The sequence below is a fragment of the Aethalodelphis obliquidens genome, unplaced genomic scaffold (assembly GCF_003676395.1).
Source record: "Aethalodelphis obliquidens isolate GAN/ISIS:26980383/991018 unplaced genomic scaffold, ASM367639v1 scaffold53, whole genome shotgun sequence".
NCBI classification, from domain to species: domain Eukaryota; kingdom Metazoa; phylum Chordata; class Mammalia; order Artiodactyla; family Delphinidae; genus Aethalodelphis; species Aethalodelphis obliquidens.
The window spans coordinates 13,586,175-13,605,497 of NW_020837997.1; the positions used below are offsets into that span (position 1 = coordinate 13,586,175).

General features: G+C 61.2%; 1 protein-coding gene across 10 annotated transcripts; it reads left to right on the top strand.

The window, feature by feature from the left end:
- The first annotated feature begins 10 nt into the window (after positions 1–10).
- ADAMTSL5 (ADAMTS like 5) lies at positions 11–19,244 on the top strand. 10 transcript variants are annotated; one of them, XM_027085897.1, is made up of 14 exons: positions 11–163; positions 13,470–13,588; positions 13,696–13,797; positions 14,060–14,258; positions 14,368–14,459; positions 14,702–14,762; positions 14,915–15,023; positions 16,198–16,325; positions 16,637–16,748; positions 17,115–17,201; positions 17,327–17,490; positions 17,670–17,868; positions 17,943–18,014; positions 18,364–19,244. In XM_027085897.1, the coding sequence occupies exons 2-14, from the start codon at positions 13,512–13,514 to the stop codon at positions 18,663–18,665; spliced, it is 1,704 nt and encodes a 567-aa protein (XP_026941698.1). In that variant the 5' UTR covers positions 11–163; positions 13,470–13,511; the 3' UTR covers positions 18,666–19,244. The 10 variants fall into 10 exon arrangements, with proteins under 10 accessions (XP_026941698.1, XP_026941697.1, XP_026941692.1 ...); XM_027085896.1 differs by lacking the exon at positions 11–163 and adding an exon at positions 11,891–12,589; XM_027085891.1 differs by lacking the exon at positions 11–163 and having other exon boundaries at positions 12,596–13,588.
- The last annotated feature ends 79 nt before the right edge of the window (positions 19,245–19,323 follow it).

The window sequence follows — 19,323 nt, forward strand, 5'->3', positions numbered from 1 at the left end:
CCCGGTGGACGATGCGCCTCTGGTGCAGGTAGCGCAGGCCGCTGACCAGGCCCCGCAGGTAGTAACGCACCTCAGGCTCTGTCAGCGTCTGCCGCGCCTCCAGCACGTGGGCCAGTGACTGCAGGGGACCGGCAGGTGCAGCACCGGCGCCGAGGAGACACAGGTGAGCCCAGGTTAGGCGGTACAGTGAGTTCCAGGGACCCAAGAAGGCAAAGGTAAATTCAGCTCTCAGGTGGATGTGGCTGATTGTGGGACAGGCAGAGGTGAGCTCTGAGCCCCAGGAGGAACGTACGAGTTCAGATGGGCCGAGGGGGCCACAGTGAGCTTTTCGGCAAGAGACGAACCCAAGGTGGGTACGTTCTGGGCAAAGGAGAGCTCAGGTGTATTTAAGTGGGCTCAGGCAGTTCAAGGGGTCTATGAAGGTGCAACTAAGTCCAAGTGGGTTCAGGAACAGGCATTCCTGCCTGTCGGACATCTGGGCTCTGGGCTGCACCGTGTGAGTGGCCCCAAGGGCCCCGGGCCTGGGGAACAGGGGCAGGACTGCCCAGGTGAGGCCAGGTGTGGGCAGGTGGGGCCTGGCTGAGTGCAGGAGGGGCACAGGTGGGCATAGGTGTGCCGAGGTGAGTCAAGAGAGCCTCTGGATGGGCAGGTGGGCACTAGAGCATTAAGGGTGAGCAGAGGTGGGCCTAGTGTGGTCACAGGTAGAAACAGGTAAGGAGAGACAGACATGGGAGGGGGCCACAGATGAGCACAGTGGACTGGGGGGGGCATGGCTCCCTCTAGGCCCCGCCCCCTGGGCACCTGGCGGCTGCAGTATTCCAACACCATGTACACGTGGTCACGGTCAGCAAAGTGTCCGTGGAAGGCCACGATGTTGCGATGTCGCAGGCGGCTGTGCAGGGCGATCTCGCGCTCCACCTGCAGGCGGGGTCCCACGTGTACACACCCGGCAGGTGCCCACACCCGAGGTACCCATGCCCCCACGGGCATGCTCACCACCCCCAGGGCAGGACGTCTCTGCGGACCCGATTTGGTCACAGCGCCCCTGGGCACTGATGCGCAGAGCGTACCTTGTCGCCGGGGCACAGCCGTCCAGCCCCACCACCGCCATAAGGCACCACTTTGAGCGCAAACACGGAGCTGGTGGACATGTCGGTCAGCTTGTAGCAGCGGCTGAAGGCGCCCTGCGGGGCAGACGATTCACGAGCTCAGGGCACACAGGTGTGGGGACAGATGGCCAGACCTCTTCACACGCAGACACGCACACACACACACACACCCCTGAGACGCATGGATGCATAGCTCACATCCTCATACCTGGATACCCAAGGCAACACAACACACAGAAGTACACGAAGGCACAGGGACACATACACTCAGACACACAGACACATCCACACCTGGATATATAGAGCCCACGGACCCTAATACAGTCCCCGGACACACGGTACAACGCCCGAACACAGAAAGCACAGACCTATGACACATTCAGACACATACGCACAGGGACAACACAACAGAGTCTGGGTCCGCACCAAGGCTCCAAGTCGCAGAACACTTGGGCGCACACCCACACCCTAGACACACAACCCACAACACAGCACAACGTGCCCAACACCGGTTCCCGCCACACGATGCACGCAGAACAGCGGGTACATCGCAGACCCGGGCGTCCACCCACGCCAGACCCAAACTCGCGTGGACACGCGACACACGCAGAGACAAAAGCCGGGGCGCACGCTGGCTCGTTTGCGGTCGCGATCGCGCGAACGCGCCCCGCCCCGCCGGGACCCCTGCCCGGCCCGGCCCCCTCGTCAGCGGACTTGGGGTGCCGGGGTCCCCACCTTGCCGATCAGCTTCCCGCGCCTGTACACGCGCCCCGAGCTCGGGTCGCGCAGGAAGACGGAGACCAGCGGGCGGCAACTGCGCCGCCGCCGCCGCCGCCGCGGCTCGGGCTCCATCCCTCCCGGGAGCCTGGCGGGGCGGGCGCACTGGCGCAGCCTCGGCCGGGACCACCGCGCGCGGCGCTGCTCTGGGGGCCGCGCGCTGCCTGGACGCGTCTTATTGGCCGAGGGGGGAGGGGTGGAGTCCAGACGCTCGGGGCGGCCAGCGCGGGAGGGGGCGGGCGCGTGGGGGCGATTGGGCGTGCGGGGACGCGGGGCTGGCGGGAGTTCAGGGACCAGAGCGGCGCTGGCACCCTGCACGCCAGCCCAGCGCCAGTCCCGCGCGCGCTCAGCTCGCTTGCTCCTCCAATCCTGCGCCTCCCGCCAAGCTGTGAACTGTCAACACGCCCATTTCTCTGAGCAGGAGACTGAGGTCAGAGTGATTGTCTCATTCTCTCGAGGCTTTGAGGGGAAGGGTGGGTGGGAGGGAGGGCTTGGCAGGGCTCTCCCCAGACTGCACTTGAGGTCTGAGTCTAGTCGTCCTGAATACGTGTGACTGTGGGTCCTGGCAGGTGGGTCCCCGGACCCCATATGACAATGCACGAGACTTGATTATCTTGGCACTGGGGAGCCACAGCAGGATTCAGGGAGGTGGGGAGGGGCGTGAAGCCCAAAGGGGCACTGCTGGGGTTGGGAGGCTGGCATATATGATGGACACTCAGTGGAGAGAAGGAGCAGGATTTGGGTACTGATGGACAGACACTGGGGGTTGTGACTCCTGGCTTGGGCAGCCAAAGAGAGGCAGGGGGATGGAGAACAAGTGGGCAGGCTTGGGCCCCCCGGGAACCATGGGAGCATCTCTGAGCTGTTCCCCAGACTCAGTTCCCAGCTCTTTCCCTGCATTGTCTCAAGTCACCCTTTCACCAATTCTGAGATGCAGGAACTGGCCTTGTCCCCATTTTACAGATGAACACACTGAGGCCCAGGGAGGTTAAGTCGCTTACCCAGCCAGGAAGGGACAGTGCTGGACGTGAATCCAGGCAGCTGCCTCTGGATGCCTCGGTATTAATCCCCAAAAGTTACATAACACAATGAATGGGGAGGGGTTAGCAGGGCTCCGTGGGGCTGGAATCAGGCCTCGGAATTTTCCAGAGACCAGATTTCGGAGTTCGGCCCAGCCAAGCCACCAGGGATAGGAAACACCTTCTGCGTTGTCACATGTCTGCCTGGCATGTCAAATGGGGGCACCCAGGGCATGGGGGACTCTGCGGGGGCCCCAGTGCATTGGATGGAGCCATCCTCTGGTACCTTTGCGGGGGGCCGGCCTCAGCTCCAGGGCCAAGGATTCCATCCAGGCCAGTGCAGGGGGCCAGCTGGCTGCGGCCGGGGGAGCCCGAGTCCTCTGCTAATGAGAACCAGGTGCGGTGTGACAGAAGGCAGGCAGCTGGGGGGCCCGGGGGTCTGAGCTGTCACATCATTGTCACCCTGGAATCCACATTGGCAGGCAGGAATCCAGGTTCTTCTCAGTGGCACGCCTCTGCTGCCTGCGAATTCAGGTATTTGTTCAGCACAGTCTTGTGCCCAAGACAGACCCACCCGGCCCTCAGGAAACGGTGGAGAGGAGATCACCCAGAATTAACCAAAGCCGGGGGTCTGGGCGGGTTCTGGAGGCCAACGTCAGAAAGCCAGACCCCTTCCAGGAAGTGGCTTATCCCAGAGGTCGGTGCTCTTCTTAGCCCCACGTTATAGATGAGGAAACTGAGGCTCAGGAAGGGACATGCAAGCCAGAGTCACCAGACTGTGGCCGAACCTGGCCTGCAGTGCAGGTTGGTGCGTCTGGAGCCCCTGCCCCCCCGATACTGCCCCCCAGGCCTCTCCTCCAGGGGCTACGGGAGCATAGGAAGAGCCCTCACGCTGCAGTAGGCAGCTGAGCCCACTGGACCCCCAGAAGCCTCCTGGGGGAAAGAAATCCAAAGCTCCTGGCCCAGTGCCTCACAGCAGGGCTGTCAGCTGACACCCTCTGCAGACACCAGCTCTGCCCCCATCTCCCGGCAGCCCACTGTTTTCCTGGCTGAACCTCCTCCACGGGGCTGGGGAGCCATCCCATTGCCAGCCTGCACCCCCTCGAGCAGGGATGCCCTCCCCCAGCACTCTAGAATGGAAAACTTTATAATAAAAGGAAAACCTTAGATGTTCATAGCAGCTTTCTTCACAACAGCCAAAAGGTGGAAACAGTCCGGGTGTCCATCGACTGATGAGGGATAAACAAAACGTGCTCCACCCATACAGTGGAATATTATTCAGCCTTAAAAAGGAAGGAGGTTCCGACACTTGATACAATGTGGATGGACCTTGAGGACATCATGCCCAGTGAAATAAGCCAGACACAGAAGGACACACTGTGTGTCATTCCACTCACAGAAGGTCCTAGAGGAGTGACATCCAGAGAGACAGGAAGTAGATGGTGGGGGCCAGGGGCTGGGGGAGGGGTGGGGAGTCAGTGTTTCATGGGGACAGAGCTTCAGTTTGGGAAGATGAGAAAGTTCTGGAGATGATGGTGCGGATGGTTGCACAACAATGTGAATGTGCTTAATGCCACCGAGCTGTGCGCTTAAAAATGGTTAAGATGGTGAATTTTGTGTGACTGTATATTTTGCCACAATCAGAAAGTGAAAACCGTTTTAGCTTCCCCACCCCCCTAAAAACCACAGGCCTAGGGAGCTAATACCCCCATTTTACAGATGAGCAAACTGAAGCCTAGTGTGTGTAGCAAGCACAGGATCGCAGTTTTGCAAAGGGGCAGGCGTTGAGGGGGGAACTCAGGGGGGCTGCCTGACCCTCCCTGCTGACCCCTGCCCAGGGCTCAGGAGGCCGGGGTGGTCGTGGGCTGGAGCCCCAGCCTGGCCGCGCGGTCCCCTGAGCCCCCGTGCTCCAGGCCAGAGGCTTGATTTGTCTCCAGTCTGTTCTTTCCCTGACCTGAGATAACTCCCCAGACTCAGCAGATTTCCCAGGAGAAGTGCTGGGGAGCCTCGCTCAAAATACCTGCCGCAGGTGGAGGGGGTGGCTGCTGAGACAGCGCCCAGGCGGGACCCTGGGAGGCCTCCCTCAGGCGGCTGGCAGGTGGGCTGGGCGCGGGGTCCTCGGTGGTGCAGCCCCTCCTTCCAGGACCGGGGAGGGAGCAGGCAGGCAGGCGTGACTCAGCCCGGCTCCTGGGTCCCTCTCTTGCCTCCTGCCTCCTGGACTTTGAAACGCAGTGGACTCCCTGCTGCCTGTCTGTACCCGGAAGCCCTCGGCCAGACCTCTCAGGTCCCCAGGGACGGGCCCCGTGAGCAGAGCGGGCGGGAGGCCACCTCATGACTGCAGTGCCCACTGCCTCAAGACTGGCCCAGCTGGGGCTGTGGGGATCTGGGTGCCACATTCCCTGAGCTTCCATCCTCCGGGAACAAACCTTGCCCTTGCCTCTCCTGCCTCTCAGCACACACTGTCACTGGCTCCTTCTAGAAGCTCTGTCCCCTCATGTCCTCTGGGACACCTCTTTGTAGGCTATTCTCCCACCTTTTTTTTTTTTTTTTTTTTTTGCGGTACGCGGGCCTCTCACTGTTGTGGCCCCTCCCGCTGCGGAGCACAGGCTCCGGACGTGCAGACTCAGCGGCCATGGCTCACGGGCCCAGCCGCTCCGCGGCATGTGGGATCCTCCTGGACCGGGGCACAAACCCGCGTCCCCTGCATTGGAGGCGGACTCTCAACCACTGCGCCACCAGGGAAGCCCCTCCCACCTTTCTTGTTACATCTTTTCGGTTCTCCTTTGAGGCTCCTCCTCCCAGTGCCCATGTCTCAGTTCAGAGCCCCCCGCATCCCCTTTGTCCACTCCCTCTCGCTGATGTGGTCCAGGCCAGCAGGAGACTGACGCAGGGGGCTTGTCTCTCCTCCCCTGTCTTAGTCCGGCCTTTGCCAAAAGCAGACCCTGAAGCAAGGGTTTAGTGCCGTGAGTTGATCTGAAGAGCAGGACTGAGGGGCCGGGGAGGATGGGAGGGGAGGACGAGGGGCGCATGGACCCCTGGCATCCACCCCCCGTTGGCCGGGGCCTCCACCTTAGACATTAATTGTCTTGTACACCCAGCTTGGAATGGCTCCCATACATGGTCCAACTGCAGCTCGGAGAGCGATGGAGTGAAATGTGGGACAGGAAGGTATGTGGGTGGGGAGCTCTGAGGGGCTTGATACCCCCCCCAGAGCGGAGCAGAGCCTGGGCTCAACCACTCCAACTTCTCCCCTTTGGCCCGTGACACTAGGACACATGTCCACAGTCAGGGTGTGGGGTGGCAGACAGGGTCCGGGAGGGGAGGTCCAGAGTGCAGTTTTGGGGACGTTGCCTTCAAGATGCCTGGCAGGGGAGCCCAAGGATGATCCAGAGGAGGAGATGGGACTGAAGACACCACGTGGGGCCTCCCTGGCACCATGCTCAGGACCAGCCAGGGCCCTGGGTCAGGAGCTTTAAGGACAGCTATGGCCAGGTCGGGAGGCCACGATGTATTTGGGCCCTCAGAGGCTCACAGAACCAGGGGCTGCCTGAGAACTGGACTCAGGGGATGCTGTGGGGCTCAGGGACAGTCCAGCCTCTTCCTGACAGCAAGAAGCCTTCCAGAACCAAATCAGATCACATCCAAAGCCTGCTAGTGGGCCCCCATGGCCTTCCCACACACCCACTCGCTCACCCTGGCCCAGCCGCCCTGGCCTCTCTGTTGGTCTGAGATCCCGTACCAAGCTCATCCCAACCTCAGGGCCTTTGCACATGCCATTCTCTCTGCCCAAAGGACTCCCCACCCCCCAGTCTTCGTCCAGGAGCTCCTTCTCATCTTCTGGGACCCAGGCAAGGGCCCCCCACACCCTATGAGTCCCTCTGCAGTACCCTCACAACCTGCAATCGTGCCATTTCCCTGCTAGTTCGCTGACTTCTCTCCTACAGGACTGGGGGCTCCATGGCAGAGACAGGCTGTGCATTTCCGTGCTATGTCCCGTGTAGGTGCTGACCCACTCACTGGGGGAGCCTTGGGAAAGTCCAAACCCTCCCCCAGCTGCCTCAGACTCCGCCCGCTGGGTGGGCATCCTCAGGGTCCTGAGTGGGTGCTGCCCCTCCGGGTGGACGCTCGTCCCCCAGTGTCCTCAGCTGGATGCCTTCTCAACCTCTGTTTGGGGACATCGGTTGACTCGGCTGCATGCAAAGTACTGGGTGCCATCAGAACCAGCCAGATTTCCACAGGAATAATCTGTATTTCATCTGCTTGGGTCTTTTGACCAATTATGAGAGAAGCAGCTCAATGTCATGTGGGTTCCTGGATGAGATCCTGGAGCAGAAAAAGGAAATTAGTTGGGGAAAAAGGAAAAAAAACCAGCAACTCGTGGAATCCAAATAACGTTTGGAGTTTGGTCAATAGTGATGGTAATTACTAATATTATCAATTAATAATCATAATATACCAACGTGAGTTCCTTAGATGTGACAAATAGTCGTTTCCTATGGCTGTTGTAACAAATTAACACAAACTTGGGGGCTTAAGAAAACATATATTTATCACCTCACATTCTGGAGGTCAGAAGTCCTAAAATGCAGGCGTGGGCAGGGCCGGTCCTTCCGGAGGCTCCAATGGAGCATCGGTTCCCGCCTTTTCCAGCTTCTAGAGCCTCCGCATCCCTGGCTCTCAGCCCCTCCTGCATCTTTACAGCCAGCAGTGCAGCATCTCCCGTCTCTCTCTGCCTCTGACCCTCCCACCTCCCTCTTATAAGTACCCTGTGACGATGCTGGGGCCCCCGGGGAATCCAGGGACCTCCCCATCCCAGGGGCCTTAATTCCACCTGCAAAGTCCCCTCTGCCCCGTGAAGTGACACGTCACAGGTCCCAGGACCAGGACATGGACATCCTGTGTGTGTGTGTGCGGGGGGTGACATTATACTACTGATGACAAAGGATAGAGAGAAACTTGCTGTAATATCTTTGCAACTTTCTGTAAATCTAAAATTATTCCAAAATAAAAATTCTCTTTAAAAAAGAGAATTAAAAGACTACAATAAATTAAAACCTAAAAGGCAGTAACTCAAACTCACCCCAACCCACTCCCCCCCCCCCCCCCCCTAGATCATCATGCTCAACCGTGACGGTTTATTCCTGTCCACTTCCTGTCTGAGTTTATGCTAACATAGGTAATTTTCCTTTTATATAAACGGCATCAGATCATGCATAACTTTTCCTTCTCACCTAACACTTCTTGCCGTTTCTGAATAACCTTCCCATGCTCCCGGTCCCCACAATATGCGAGGCCCCTGCCGCCTCTGGCCTCATGTTCACTGCTCTCCAGCTACACAGGCCTCCTCGCTGGGCTGGTCCTCACCCTGCTCCTTTGGCCCCCTGTCCTTTGCACGTACTGTTCCATCTGCCAGGAACACCCTCTCCCTCACACCCTCTTCCGTCCAGTTCTCCTTCATTCTCCAGGTCCTGCCTCAAGCATCTCCCCACTCAGGCAAGTCCCCCCAGCCCCCTGCCTCAAAAGGAGCTCAGGACACCCATTCGGATGTGACTGTGAAGCAATCCCAGGCCCTCCAAGTCTCACTGCGTGTAACTCTGCCCCTCTGCCCCCCCAGCATCCCGACCCATGAGGTGGGGGTGAGGATTCCTCTCACGGGGGCAGCTGGGGGTGTCACATCAGATATGGAGGCCGCCAAGGTGGTGGTGATATGTAGAGGTGAAATACTGCATCACAGGATCAGTGGCCTAAGAAACAGGACCTGTCCAGGGGGGTGAGGGTGATGAAAAAGATGCTGTTCCCTATTTGAGAGGACCTCCTGATAACAAGTCACAGAAACTCCAAATTGCTAAAGTGAAAAATAATGGATGGATGGCTTCAGGTGCAGCTTGATCCAGGGACTGAAACAACCGTCTCAGAAATCTCGCCCTCTCTGCTTCCTGCTTCTGTTGGCTTCTCCCTGGGGTGGAGAAAACTACCATCCCAGCTCACATGGGCGACCCTGGCCATGGTGGGTCCCCGATCCTGCTCTATTCATGCTCAGGCCCAGGGACAGCTGGGCAGCTCCAGAGACCCGGGTTCTGGGGTTGCAGGACCCCTCCCACCCCATCTACACAGGAGACTGGAGTATCCTGTGGACCACGTGCCCAGGCCTGAGGGATCGTGGGAGGCCATAGGGAGTTGGGGAGGGGGGCAGGGGGAGGCTCAAGGCTGTGAGACCACAGAGGGAGCCTAGGCTGACCCACATCCATCAGGACTCGTGCCCACTTGGCCTGATCCTGTCCAGGCCCAGCGTCAGGGATGCGGTCCAGGCCGGAGCTCAGCGTAGGGGGACCCTGCCGACCCCTGGGCCTGAGTTCAGACCAGGGCATGAGTTGGGGGGGGGGGTGAGATGCTGCCGCACCTGGAGCCTCCAAACCTCACAACCACCCCTCCACCTGCAGCAGGTATTTCGAGCTGAGCTCTCCTCCTCCTCTGGGGATCTGCTGAATCCAGTTGAGTTAGCTCCTGCATGGGGATGGGAGGCTGGAGATCTGCAGGGCGACAAAGACTGGGGAGAGGGGGCATGGGTGGGTACAGGACTCCACACCTTCACCCCAGCCCCAACTGGCCATCCCATGAGCATTAGGGCCCCCTTGCGGGGCACACCTAGTGCCTACTGTATGCATTCCCTGCAGGACCCAGTGCCTCCTGTGTATTGTCCCTGCAGGGCACAGGGACTGCCATATGCACTTTCTATAGGACTCAGTGCCTGCTGTATACACTCACTACAGAGTACAATGCCTGCTGTAGACATTCTCTGTAGAGCATGGTGCCTGCTGTATGCACTCCTTGTGGGACATAGTGCCTTCTGTATACCCTCCCTGCAGGGTGCAGTGACTTCTGTATACACTTTCTATAGGCTACATTGACTGTTGTATACACTCCTTGGGAGGGTCAGTGTCTACTAAATGCATTCCTTGCAGGGTGCAGTACCTACTGTATACACTCCCTGCAGGGCCAAGTGTCTACTGTATGCATGTCTAGGATGCAGTGGCTGCTGCATACGTTGCCTGCAATGCATAATGCCTGCTGTATATGCTCCATGCAGGACACAGCGCCTGCTGTATGCATTCTTTGCAGATCACAGTGCCTGGTATATACACTCCTTGCAGGGTACCGTGCCTTCTGTATATCGTCCTGCAGGGCACACTGCCTGCTGTATGCATACCCCGCATAGCACGGTAGACTGGGGCTTGGGGCATAAGGCACATGGGGGTGGGGGTGCGGGGGATGAGATTGTCCACTTGGTGGCACTCCTGGCCAAGCCTGATTTCTCTCTGATGCCGCCCAGTCCCACAGTCCCACAGTCAGCACACAGTAGCTGCTCTGCAGAGGGTGCCTGCCCTCACCATCCCCCTCTCTCTCCTGCTATCCTCTCTCGAGCCTTGTTCCCCCAGGCTGAACCTTGTCAAGGTCACTGCCTTCATTGATGCTGATCCGCTGGCCACTGGTCCATGCTCTATCCTCATCTTACCCACTCAGGCTGCCCCTCCTCCTCTCGGAAGCCCATCCTCTTGCGACCTTGGGGGACCCCATGCCCACCTCAGCCTCTGACACTCAGGCCCCAGTCTCCGTTCTGTCCACACTCTCACCCCATGACCTCATCGATGACTCTAAGCACCCCTGTGGGCAAAGGATGCCCACATGTCCATCCCCAGCCAGACGCAGCCCCTGGACTCCCAGCTGTCCTTGCCTCACCCTAGACCCATTCAGGTGACCTCCGGACTTGTGCCTCTCCCTCCCCCGCAGGGAATGGGGCGCCTCCCGTCACTGGCTGCTCAGCCCAAGCTCCCACCTGCCTCCTCCCAGTGCCTCCCCCGTGGGATCTGTCCCAAGGCCTGCAGACTCCACTCCAAACAGCTGGGAGCTGCCCAGTGCCCTCCCCCCCCCCCACGCCCCCAGCCCAGCCCCTGACCCCAGCATGCTTGCCACTGCCTCCCCACTGCTTTCCAGGTCCCCTGTCCTGCCCCCATGACGGCCAGAGGCAGCTGTTCCCAAACCAGAGCACCCCCCTCCCACCTCCCAGGGTTGCTATCCCCCTGGCCCCTCTCTGACCACATCCCACCCCCAGGCTGGCTACTGGCTCCACCCACCCCAACCTTCCCACTGCCCCTTATTCCCTTTTCCAGCCTCAGGGCCTTTGCATGTGCTGTTCCAGGCAGACTGGGCTGCCCTTCCCCCACCTCCCTGCGGCAGTGACCTCCTGCGTGAGGGCCTTCCTGGCCCCCCACCCCATCTGCCGTGGGCTTGGGCTATCTCTGCAGAACGTCCTGATGGGAAGGTAGCATGGTGCCCTCGTAGGGCACTGTCTCCCCTCACTAGCCGGATTCACAGCTGTAGCGGCACAAAGTAAATGCTCAGTAAGTGTTGGATGAATGAACGGCGTTGGATGGCCCTGCCTTGAGCTGCTCCAGGCTGGAGGACAGACAGAGCTGGACCGGCGGTACCCCCTAACTGTGGTCGGGGCTGGAACACCTCACTGCGGGCTCCCGGGAGAAGGGGGCACTCAAGCTGAGCCTGGGCCGAGCCCAGGGAGCAGAAGAGCTGTCCACCCAACGCCCCCCTTGGTGCCCCCATCTCCTCAACCCGCTTGCCAGGCAGCATCCTGGGGCCGCAGCGAGGAGCCAGGGGAGGGGGCGAGCGGAGGGTGCCTGCTGCGTCCCTGCTTGGGCGGGGGATGAGGGGTGGGGGGGGCGCGCAGATGCTAAACCGGGGAAAGGTCTGGTGGTGGGGAACCCTGGGGTAACCCTGTCCGCGCAAAGAGCTGAGATCCACCTGGAATTGTCGCTGTGGAGACCCCCGCCGGCCCCATTGCCCGGATGGGGAACTTGAGGTCGGGGAGGGTGGGGCCACAGTCGCGTGGGAGGCGGACCTTCTGAACCCGGGTCTAGCTGCGAAGCCACGGCTTGCAGCCTGGGGCCGGGCAGGGAGGGCGGGAGGCGGGGTGGGGCGCGTCCTCTGGTGACAGCAGCGCCCGGGAATGCGCCGGGCTGGGAAGGGGCTCTCCGCCCCCCACGCCAGGCCCCTGGGACTGAGCTTCCCCCCAGTGCTCTGGGGCCCTGCGCTGGGGGTGGTCGGGACCTGGGGCGGGAACCCAGGCGCGCCGGTTCCTGAGTAGGGTGACTTTGAGGGAGGGGTAGGGAGAGGGATTTGGGGAGGGGTAATGGCCAGGAAAGGGAACCTTCGTGGGGACGCGATCTGGGCGTCGGTGGGGAGAGGGCAGCGCCCTCCTGGAGTCTCAACAGGGCGACCTCGGTTCGCTCACATTCCCGGGCCCTGAGCGCGGCGCCCGGAATAGCAGCCCCGAGGTGGGGGTAAGGGCGGTCAGTCCCCGCGTGGCTCCCCCGCCCTGGGCTTCCCAAGGTCACCGGGGCGCGGACGGTCGGACACCAGGCCGCAGTTCTGGGGGGCCGCGGCGCGTGCGGAGCAGTCCCCTGCCGCAGATCGGCGCCCAGGCGCGCAACGGCCGCGCGGGGGCGCACGGCGCCGCCGCCCCTCTGGACCCCGGCCGGGGCGCGCCCTGGGAGGCCGGGTGGGAGGGGCCGTCCCGGGTTCCCCCCGCCCCTTCTCGCGGGCCCCGCGGCTTCCGCTCGCCCACGGGCAGCCCCGGGAACCTGGACGCGCCGCCTGGGCTCTACGTAGCCGGTAAGTCCCTCTTCCTATCCCCCCACTATCCCGGCCGGAGTCTTCTCCCCGTCCCTAAGCTGGGGGGTGGCGAGGCAGCAATCCCCAGGGTGGGAGAAAACTCATCCCCACTTCCTCCTTGGGAAACTGAGGTCCAGAGGCGTGGCTTGCCCTGAGATCACACCAAGAGTCAGGACTGCAGCCAAAACGGGGGGTGTGTCCTGCTCCTCGGGCAGGGGGCTCTGGAGAGTGGGAATGGTGATCCCTCAAGCCCCTCATTTTGCATCACCTAGACCCCCACCCCACAAGCCAGTGCTAAGAGGGGAGCGGGTGTCCGAGGGTCAAGCCCCCTCCCCCTACTGCTCTCCAACCCGGACTTCTTCCGGCTTCCTGGGCCAGCCAGTGCTGGGGTTCAGAGATGCAGCCAGCCTCACAGCTCTGGTCAGAGAGGGGGGGACCCACGGGGGACCCACCCCGTGGTCCCCCAGGTTCTCAGCATCTGGAGCCACCTTGGCCCTAGACCCTCGGTGCCCCAGGTTTGAATGTCAGAGCCAGGAGAGCCTGATAACCAGGGACACTGCTGCTCGAGAACATCCAGTGGGGCCCTGCCTTCCCCCATCCGCTGCCCGGGACATCCAGGACTGGAGCCCTCCAGCATGGCCTGCGTGTCCTTTGGGCACTGCTGACTGCTGGGCTCCCTGGCCCTAGCCCGCCACTTTCTCCACCAATGCCATGGTCATGGGGAGGGTGGGGATGGCAAGTGACTTCATTCTTCCCCTGACAGATGGGGAAACTGAGGCCCAGGGAGGCAAAGCCTCCCAGCCACCCTCTCCCCCGCCCCCACACAGCCGCCTCCCTCTTCCCTGGGTCATCCTCATTGGCAGCCCCTTTCCCTCTGCAGGCGGCTCTGGGGCTCCATCCCACACCCTCTTCACATGAGGCCATGAGGCACCCACTGGACCGGGGCCAGGTCACCCTGCCCCGTCCCGCCCCCCATCCGGGAGCTCCTGGCTGCTGCAGGTCTGGGAGCTGAGGGGGCCCTGGAGGCTGGGGCCCGCCCGGGCGTGGGGTGGGGGGAGCTCTGCCAGGCACCAGACCCAGCCACCACCAGCTACACCCTCTGCAAGGTCCCATAGAATCCTGGACTGTGCCCAGCTGGTCCCCACTGCACAGATGGGGAAACTGAGGCAGGGGGAAGAGGAGCACCTGGCCCCTGGCCACACCGGAAGGTAGGAGCAAAGATGGTGGGGAGATTGGGGAGGGCCCTAGGACCCTGGAGACACCTGTGCACGCTCCTGGAATGATTCCTTCCATCATCAGACGCTGAATAAGCACCTACTACGTGCATCATAGACAGTAAACAACCAGTAATAATTACTTGAGTTTTCTCTCTCCAGACCGGGCACTGTGGCCCCCGTTTTCCTCACCTAATTTGACGAACCCCTCAAAACTCTCCTATTAGGTGGGCTCTATTATGACTTCATTTTTCAGAGATGAGAAGGGAGGCTCAGAGAGGTTGAGATACTGTCCAAAATCACACAGCCAGTCAGGGAAGAGCTGGGGTGCAACCCTTGGCCTGCTGGCCCCCCCACTGCTGCGCCCCCTCCTGTCCCCCAGACCCCGCCCACTCCAGAATCTCCTGCTCCTGCTGTGGACCCTCCTGAACTGTGGTTTGGGGGGCAACGCTCAGGTAAAGGGGGACATGAGCCCAGGGGGCAGTGGGCATGGGAACCCAGCTGGCAGTGTGGGGGTCACCAGCCTCCCTTCCAAGCTGACTCTGCCTCTGTCTCCCCAAGTAGGGTCCGGGTGAGTGGACTCCATGGGGTTCCTGGAGCCGCTGTTCTAGCTCTTGCGGGCGCGGGCTCTCCGTGCGCAGCCGGCAATGCATCCGGTGAGGAGGCTCCTGGGACCCGGCTGGGTGGGATGGGAGGGGGTCCCTGCCCCTCCTCTCCTGTCAGGCTGGCCCAGCCCCTGGCCGCACCCTCGACCTGCCCACACAAGCTGTGCCTTTTAATCCCACTAATCCAGCTGGAATGTGGGTGGGGTTAGCGGGGGTGGATGGGTGGGCAGGCTGGCTCTGTGGAACGGTTTCTGGAGGTGCTGACCGCAGTCTGGCCACCCTGCTCCTCGAAGGTTTCCCAGGGAAGAGCTGTGCTGGGGGGACACCCACGAGTACCGCCTCTGCCAGCTGCCCGTAAGTTCTAGCCAACCACCCCCCAGACTGAGTTCTCCCTGGAGCCCTCCTGCTTCCCTACTCATGCCCCCAAATATCCTTGCCACCATGCCAGATTCTCTGGGCATCCCCGGGGCTGTCCCAGCCTCTGCTCCACCGATCTGTGTCCCCAGGAATGTCCCCCAGGGGCCGTGCCCTTCCGAGACCTCCAATGCGCCCTCTACAATGGCCACCCTGTCCTGGGCACCCAGAAGACCTACCAATGGGTGCCCTTCTATGGTGGTGAGTAGCCTATGCTCCTGTTAGTCCAGCTCCCTCAGAGCTGGCAGGGAAAAGTGGCTGCTAAGAAGGAAGGGGGACTTGGAGGGGTGCAAGAAGGGGGCATTGGCACTGGGGCTTTCAGGGATATGTAGGAGTTAGTGAAGTGAAGGGTGGAAAGCAAGTGTGAGTTGTGAAGAGGGGCAGAAGGAGGCAGGGTCTATTCTGCACAGGGTCGAACACGAAGCTGAGGATTTACTGGGAGCTGTGTCCAGAGGCCAACATTTCTCAAACTTACACCAGTAGCAGGAAATATTGTCGCACTGAGCTGAAAATAGCGAGTTATATAATTGTGTGCCTGGGGCAGTGCGCCTCCAGATTTAAGGGAAATAGGCAGCTTCAGACGCCACGGTGGGGGTAGACACAGATAAGAAAATCCTAGAATGGAGAAAGTTCCACCCGTCAACCTCACAGATTTTTATTTCCTTCACCCTAAGAATTGGCGGAAACTTGCCATGATTTCACCCCCACAAAGGCCCGCCAGGGCCAGCTCAGGCTCTATTCCAGGCTGGGTCTGCCAGCCAGCCTCGGGGTGTCGGGAGCCAGAGGGAGACTGAGCAGGGGGAGCAGGGATCAGGTCTGTGGGCCTCGGGTGTGGTCAGACTGTCCATTATGCCCCACTGCCAGGCAGAGGGGAAAACTGAGTCCCGGGGAGGGCCAGCAACATACCCAGGCTATGCAGGACTCAGTCAGAACTGGCCAAAACCTTTTTGGGGGCACCTTCTGGGTGCAGAGCCCAAGTGCCGAGTGTGTTCTGCCCACCTCTGTGCCCCAGAGCCTAGAACATTGTCTGGAAAATAGTAGGTGCTCGATGAGTGTTTGTGGCATGAACGTATGGAAGAATGAGTGAAGAATGGGTGATGATGTTAATAGTGGGCCCCTAATATTAGGACTGAACATGAATGAATGAATGAACGAATGAGTGCAGGCCCAGGATACTTGCCTGGGACAGTCCCAGCGAACGGGAAGCAGAATGCCTAAGTTCCAGTCCTGGCTCTGCCTCAGCCTCCATGTGTGGCTTTGGCTGAGTCTCTGGGCCTCATCTGCCCAAGAGGATGGCTGCCTGAGGGGAGACTGGCAGGAAGGGGGCTGGAACTCAGATATGTCCCCCACTGCCACCGACTCCTCCCATCCCCAGCACCCAACCAGTGCGACCTCAACTGCCTGGCGGAGGGGCACGACTTCTATCACAGCTTCGGCCGCGTGCTGGACGGTACCCCCTGCAGCCCGGGCACCCAGGGACTCTGCGTGGCTGGCCGCTGCCTCGTAAGAACTCCAGGCCCCGCCCCCATCCCTGCCCCTTGTAGGTTCCACCCGGCCTATTCCCTCCAGGCCCCGCACCCAGACACCGTTCACTAAGTTCCTGGTCCCGCCCTCTTCCCTAGGCCCCGCCCCCTACCGAGTCTCCGACCTCCCCTGCCCCACCTATCACTAGGCCTCATCCCCAGCCTCCTCCCACTAGGGCCTGCCCCCCAGGTTCCATCCTTTTAGTTCTTGGTCCTGTCTTCTTCCGTGGGCCCCGCCCCCTCGACGGCAGGGCCCGTCTGACGGCGCGCGTGCCCTCCCCATCCCTTTAGAGAGCCGGCTGTGACGGTTTGCTGGGTTCGGATGCCCGCGAAGACCGCTGCGGCCGCTGCGGCGGCGCCAACGACTCGTGCCTCTTCGTGCAGCGCGTGTTCCGGGATGCCGGTGACCGCCCTCCCCGTCCTCGCGCTCTCCCAGAGCGGGCCCTTTAAGACGTCCCGCACTGATTGGGCAGTCTGCGGCCCAGCCCCCCTCGCTCAACGTTCTGATTGGTCATTGCTCAGTCTCCCCCTCGCTCATCGTTCTGATTGGTCATTGCCAGATTGTCCCGCCCTTCCCAGAGCAGACGGGGTTTAACTCCTTTGCTGCCGCACTTAAGTGATAATCATCGTAACTCCAATCCTTTAGGAAGCGTTTTCGAAGTACCAGGGCCTTGGCTAACCTTCTTACCGCAGTATCCCACTTAATCCTCAAATCATCCTTCAAATACACCCCACCTGCTCCCCAACGCCGTCCTTCCCTCCCGCCCAGGTGCCTTCGCTGGGTACTGGAACGTGACCCTGATCCCTGAGGGCGCCAGGCACATCCGCGCCGCCCACCGCAGCCGGAACCACCTGGGTATCGCAGGGTCCGAGGGAGGAGGCGCCCTGCTGGCTGCCCGAATCCAGCGGGGAGGGGGGCGACAGGGTCGGGAGGCGGGCGGGGCCGCTTCCGGGGAGCCCGGGCTGACCCTTCCCTTGCAGCGCTGATGGGGGGCGACGGGCGCTACGTGTTCAACGGGAACTGGGCGGTCAGCCCTCCCGGGACCTACGAGGCAGCGGGCACCCACGTGGTCTACACCCGCGTCACAGGGTCAGAGGAGACGCTGCGCGCCGCCGGGCCCACCTCCGAAGACCTGCTCCTGCAGGTGGGGGCGGGCCTCTGAGAGGGCGTCTGGGAGTGTGGGGTTAAAGAATCCGTTGGGAAGCAGGGGGCGGGGCGGGGCGGGGGCGGGGGGCTGGGTAGAGTGTGTGTTGGGGGACGCTGGGCCATCAGGTCCGAGGGCAGCTCCCTAGTATGTGACACCCCCCCACTCCCGCCGCCCAGGTCCTCCTGCAGGAGCCCAACCCCGGCGTTGAGTTCGAGTTCTGGCTCCCCCGGGAGCGCTATGGCCCCTTCCAGGCGCAGGCTCAGGCCCAGGGCTGGTCCCTGCGGCAGCCGCAGCCTCGGGAGGTAGATCCTCAGTCCCCTGAGTCTCCCGCTGCCCCCACTGTTATCCCCCCACGGACCCCAGGCCCCACCCCAGGTGAGCTGGGGACAGCCCGGGCGGGGGCGAGCAGGGAAGCAAGGCCTGTGCCCCTGACTGCACTGCCCCCGCAGACCCCTGCCCACCCTGCCCTGACACCCGCGGTCGTGCCCACCGGCTGCTCCACTATTGCGGCAGCGACTTTGGTGAGAGGCCCTTGACCCCATCCCTCACCTGACCCCTAACTGACCTGAATTTGACCCCTATCCAGCTGACCTCTGACCCTGGTCAGACTTTGCCTTTCACTCCTTGACCTGACTCCAGCTTGACCCCTCCTGACGCTCATTTGACTCCCTGATCTAATCCTTTGCCCTAATCTGACTCCTAACCCCTCACTGATCCTTGAGCTGACCCTTACCCCAGGCCTCAGCTGACCACAGTCCCCAAGGGCCCCCAATGCCCCACCTGACCGCCAGTTCCCTCGTCTGGAAAAGGGTGTGTGGATGGGCCCCGGGGCGGAGCGTCCAGCCGGGCTCAGCACCACCCTGCCCGCAGTGTTCCGGGCCCGCGTGCTGGGCCGCGTCCGGCAGGCCCAGGAGACCCGATATGAGGTGCGCGTGCAGCTCATCTACAAGAACCGCTCGCCACTGCGGGCCCTCGAGTATGTGTGGGCGCCGAGCCGCTGCCCCTGCCCACCGCTGGCCCTCCATCGGGACTACCTGCTGGCGGCCCGGCGCCTCATCAGCCCCGATGGCACTCAGGACTGGCTGCTGCTCCCCCATGCTGGCTACGCCCGGCCCTGGAGCCCCGCCGAGGACAGCCGCGTGCGCCTGGCCGCCAGACGCTGCCCCCTCTGAGCCCCTGGACCAGACCTCGGCCACACACGGCTGACCAGGCTCAAAGTCAGCATATTTCCCCTATTGCCATAGCTTCCAGGGAGCTCAGAACTATCTCCCACCTGCAGCTCTGTGACTCCCCACCACACACACTCAGACACCCCTGCACTCAGTCAGATCCATTGTCGGAAGCAGGCACGCACTGGTGAGGATACACTAAATGGACTCTTTAGCTCTGATTTCCTCTCTCACCCTGGAAACTCATAGTTATTTTACTCTCAGAGACTCTGTGTCTGCTTTTATTCCCCTTGCCTCACACTCATTTGCTGGGAGACACTGTCACACACAAGCATGACCCCGATGAAGACATGCCTAAGGAGACCTTGTAATGTATCCCTTTCCCCTCTTGCCCTGGCTATCAGGAAGCTCACCACTGTTTAACCCCCGACACTCTGTCTCTCCCTTCTCATTGCCACTTAACACACGCACCCTCACGTATTCAGAGACACTGTTAAAAACAGGCATGACCCCCTAGTAAACATGCCTACCCAGGCACTGTAACGTACCAATTTCCCCTTTTGCCCTGGCTACCAGAAAGTTCAGAGATAATCTTGACAGCTTCCGCAGTTTGGGGGGAGGCGGGAGGGTTCCCTCCAGGCAACACTGCTGTTCACCCCTT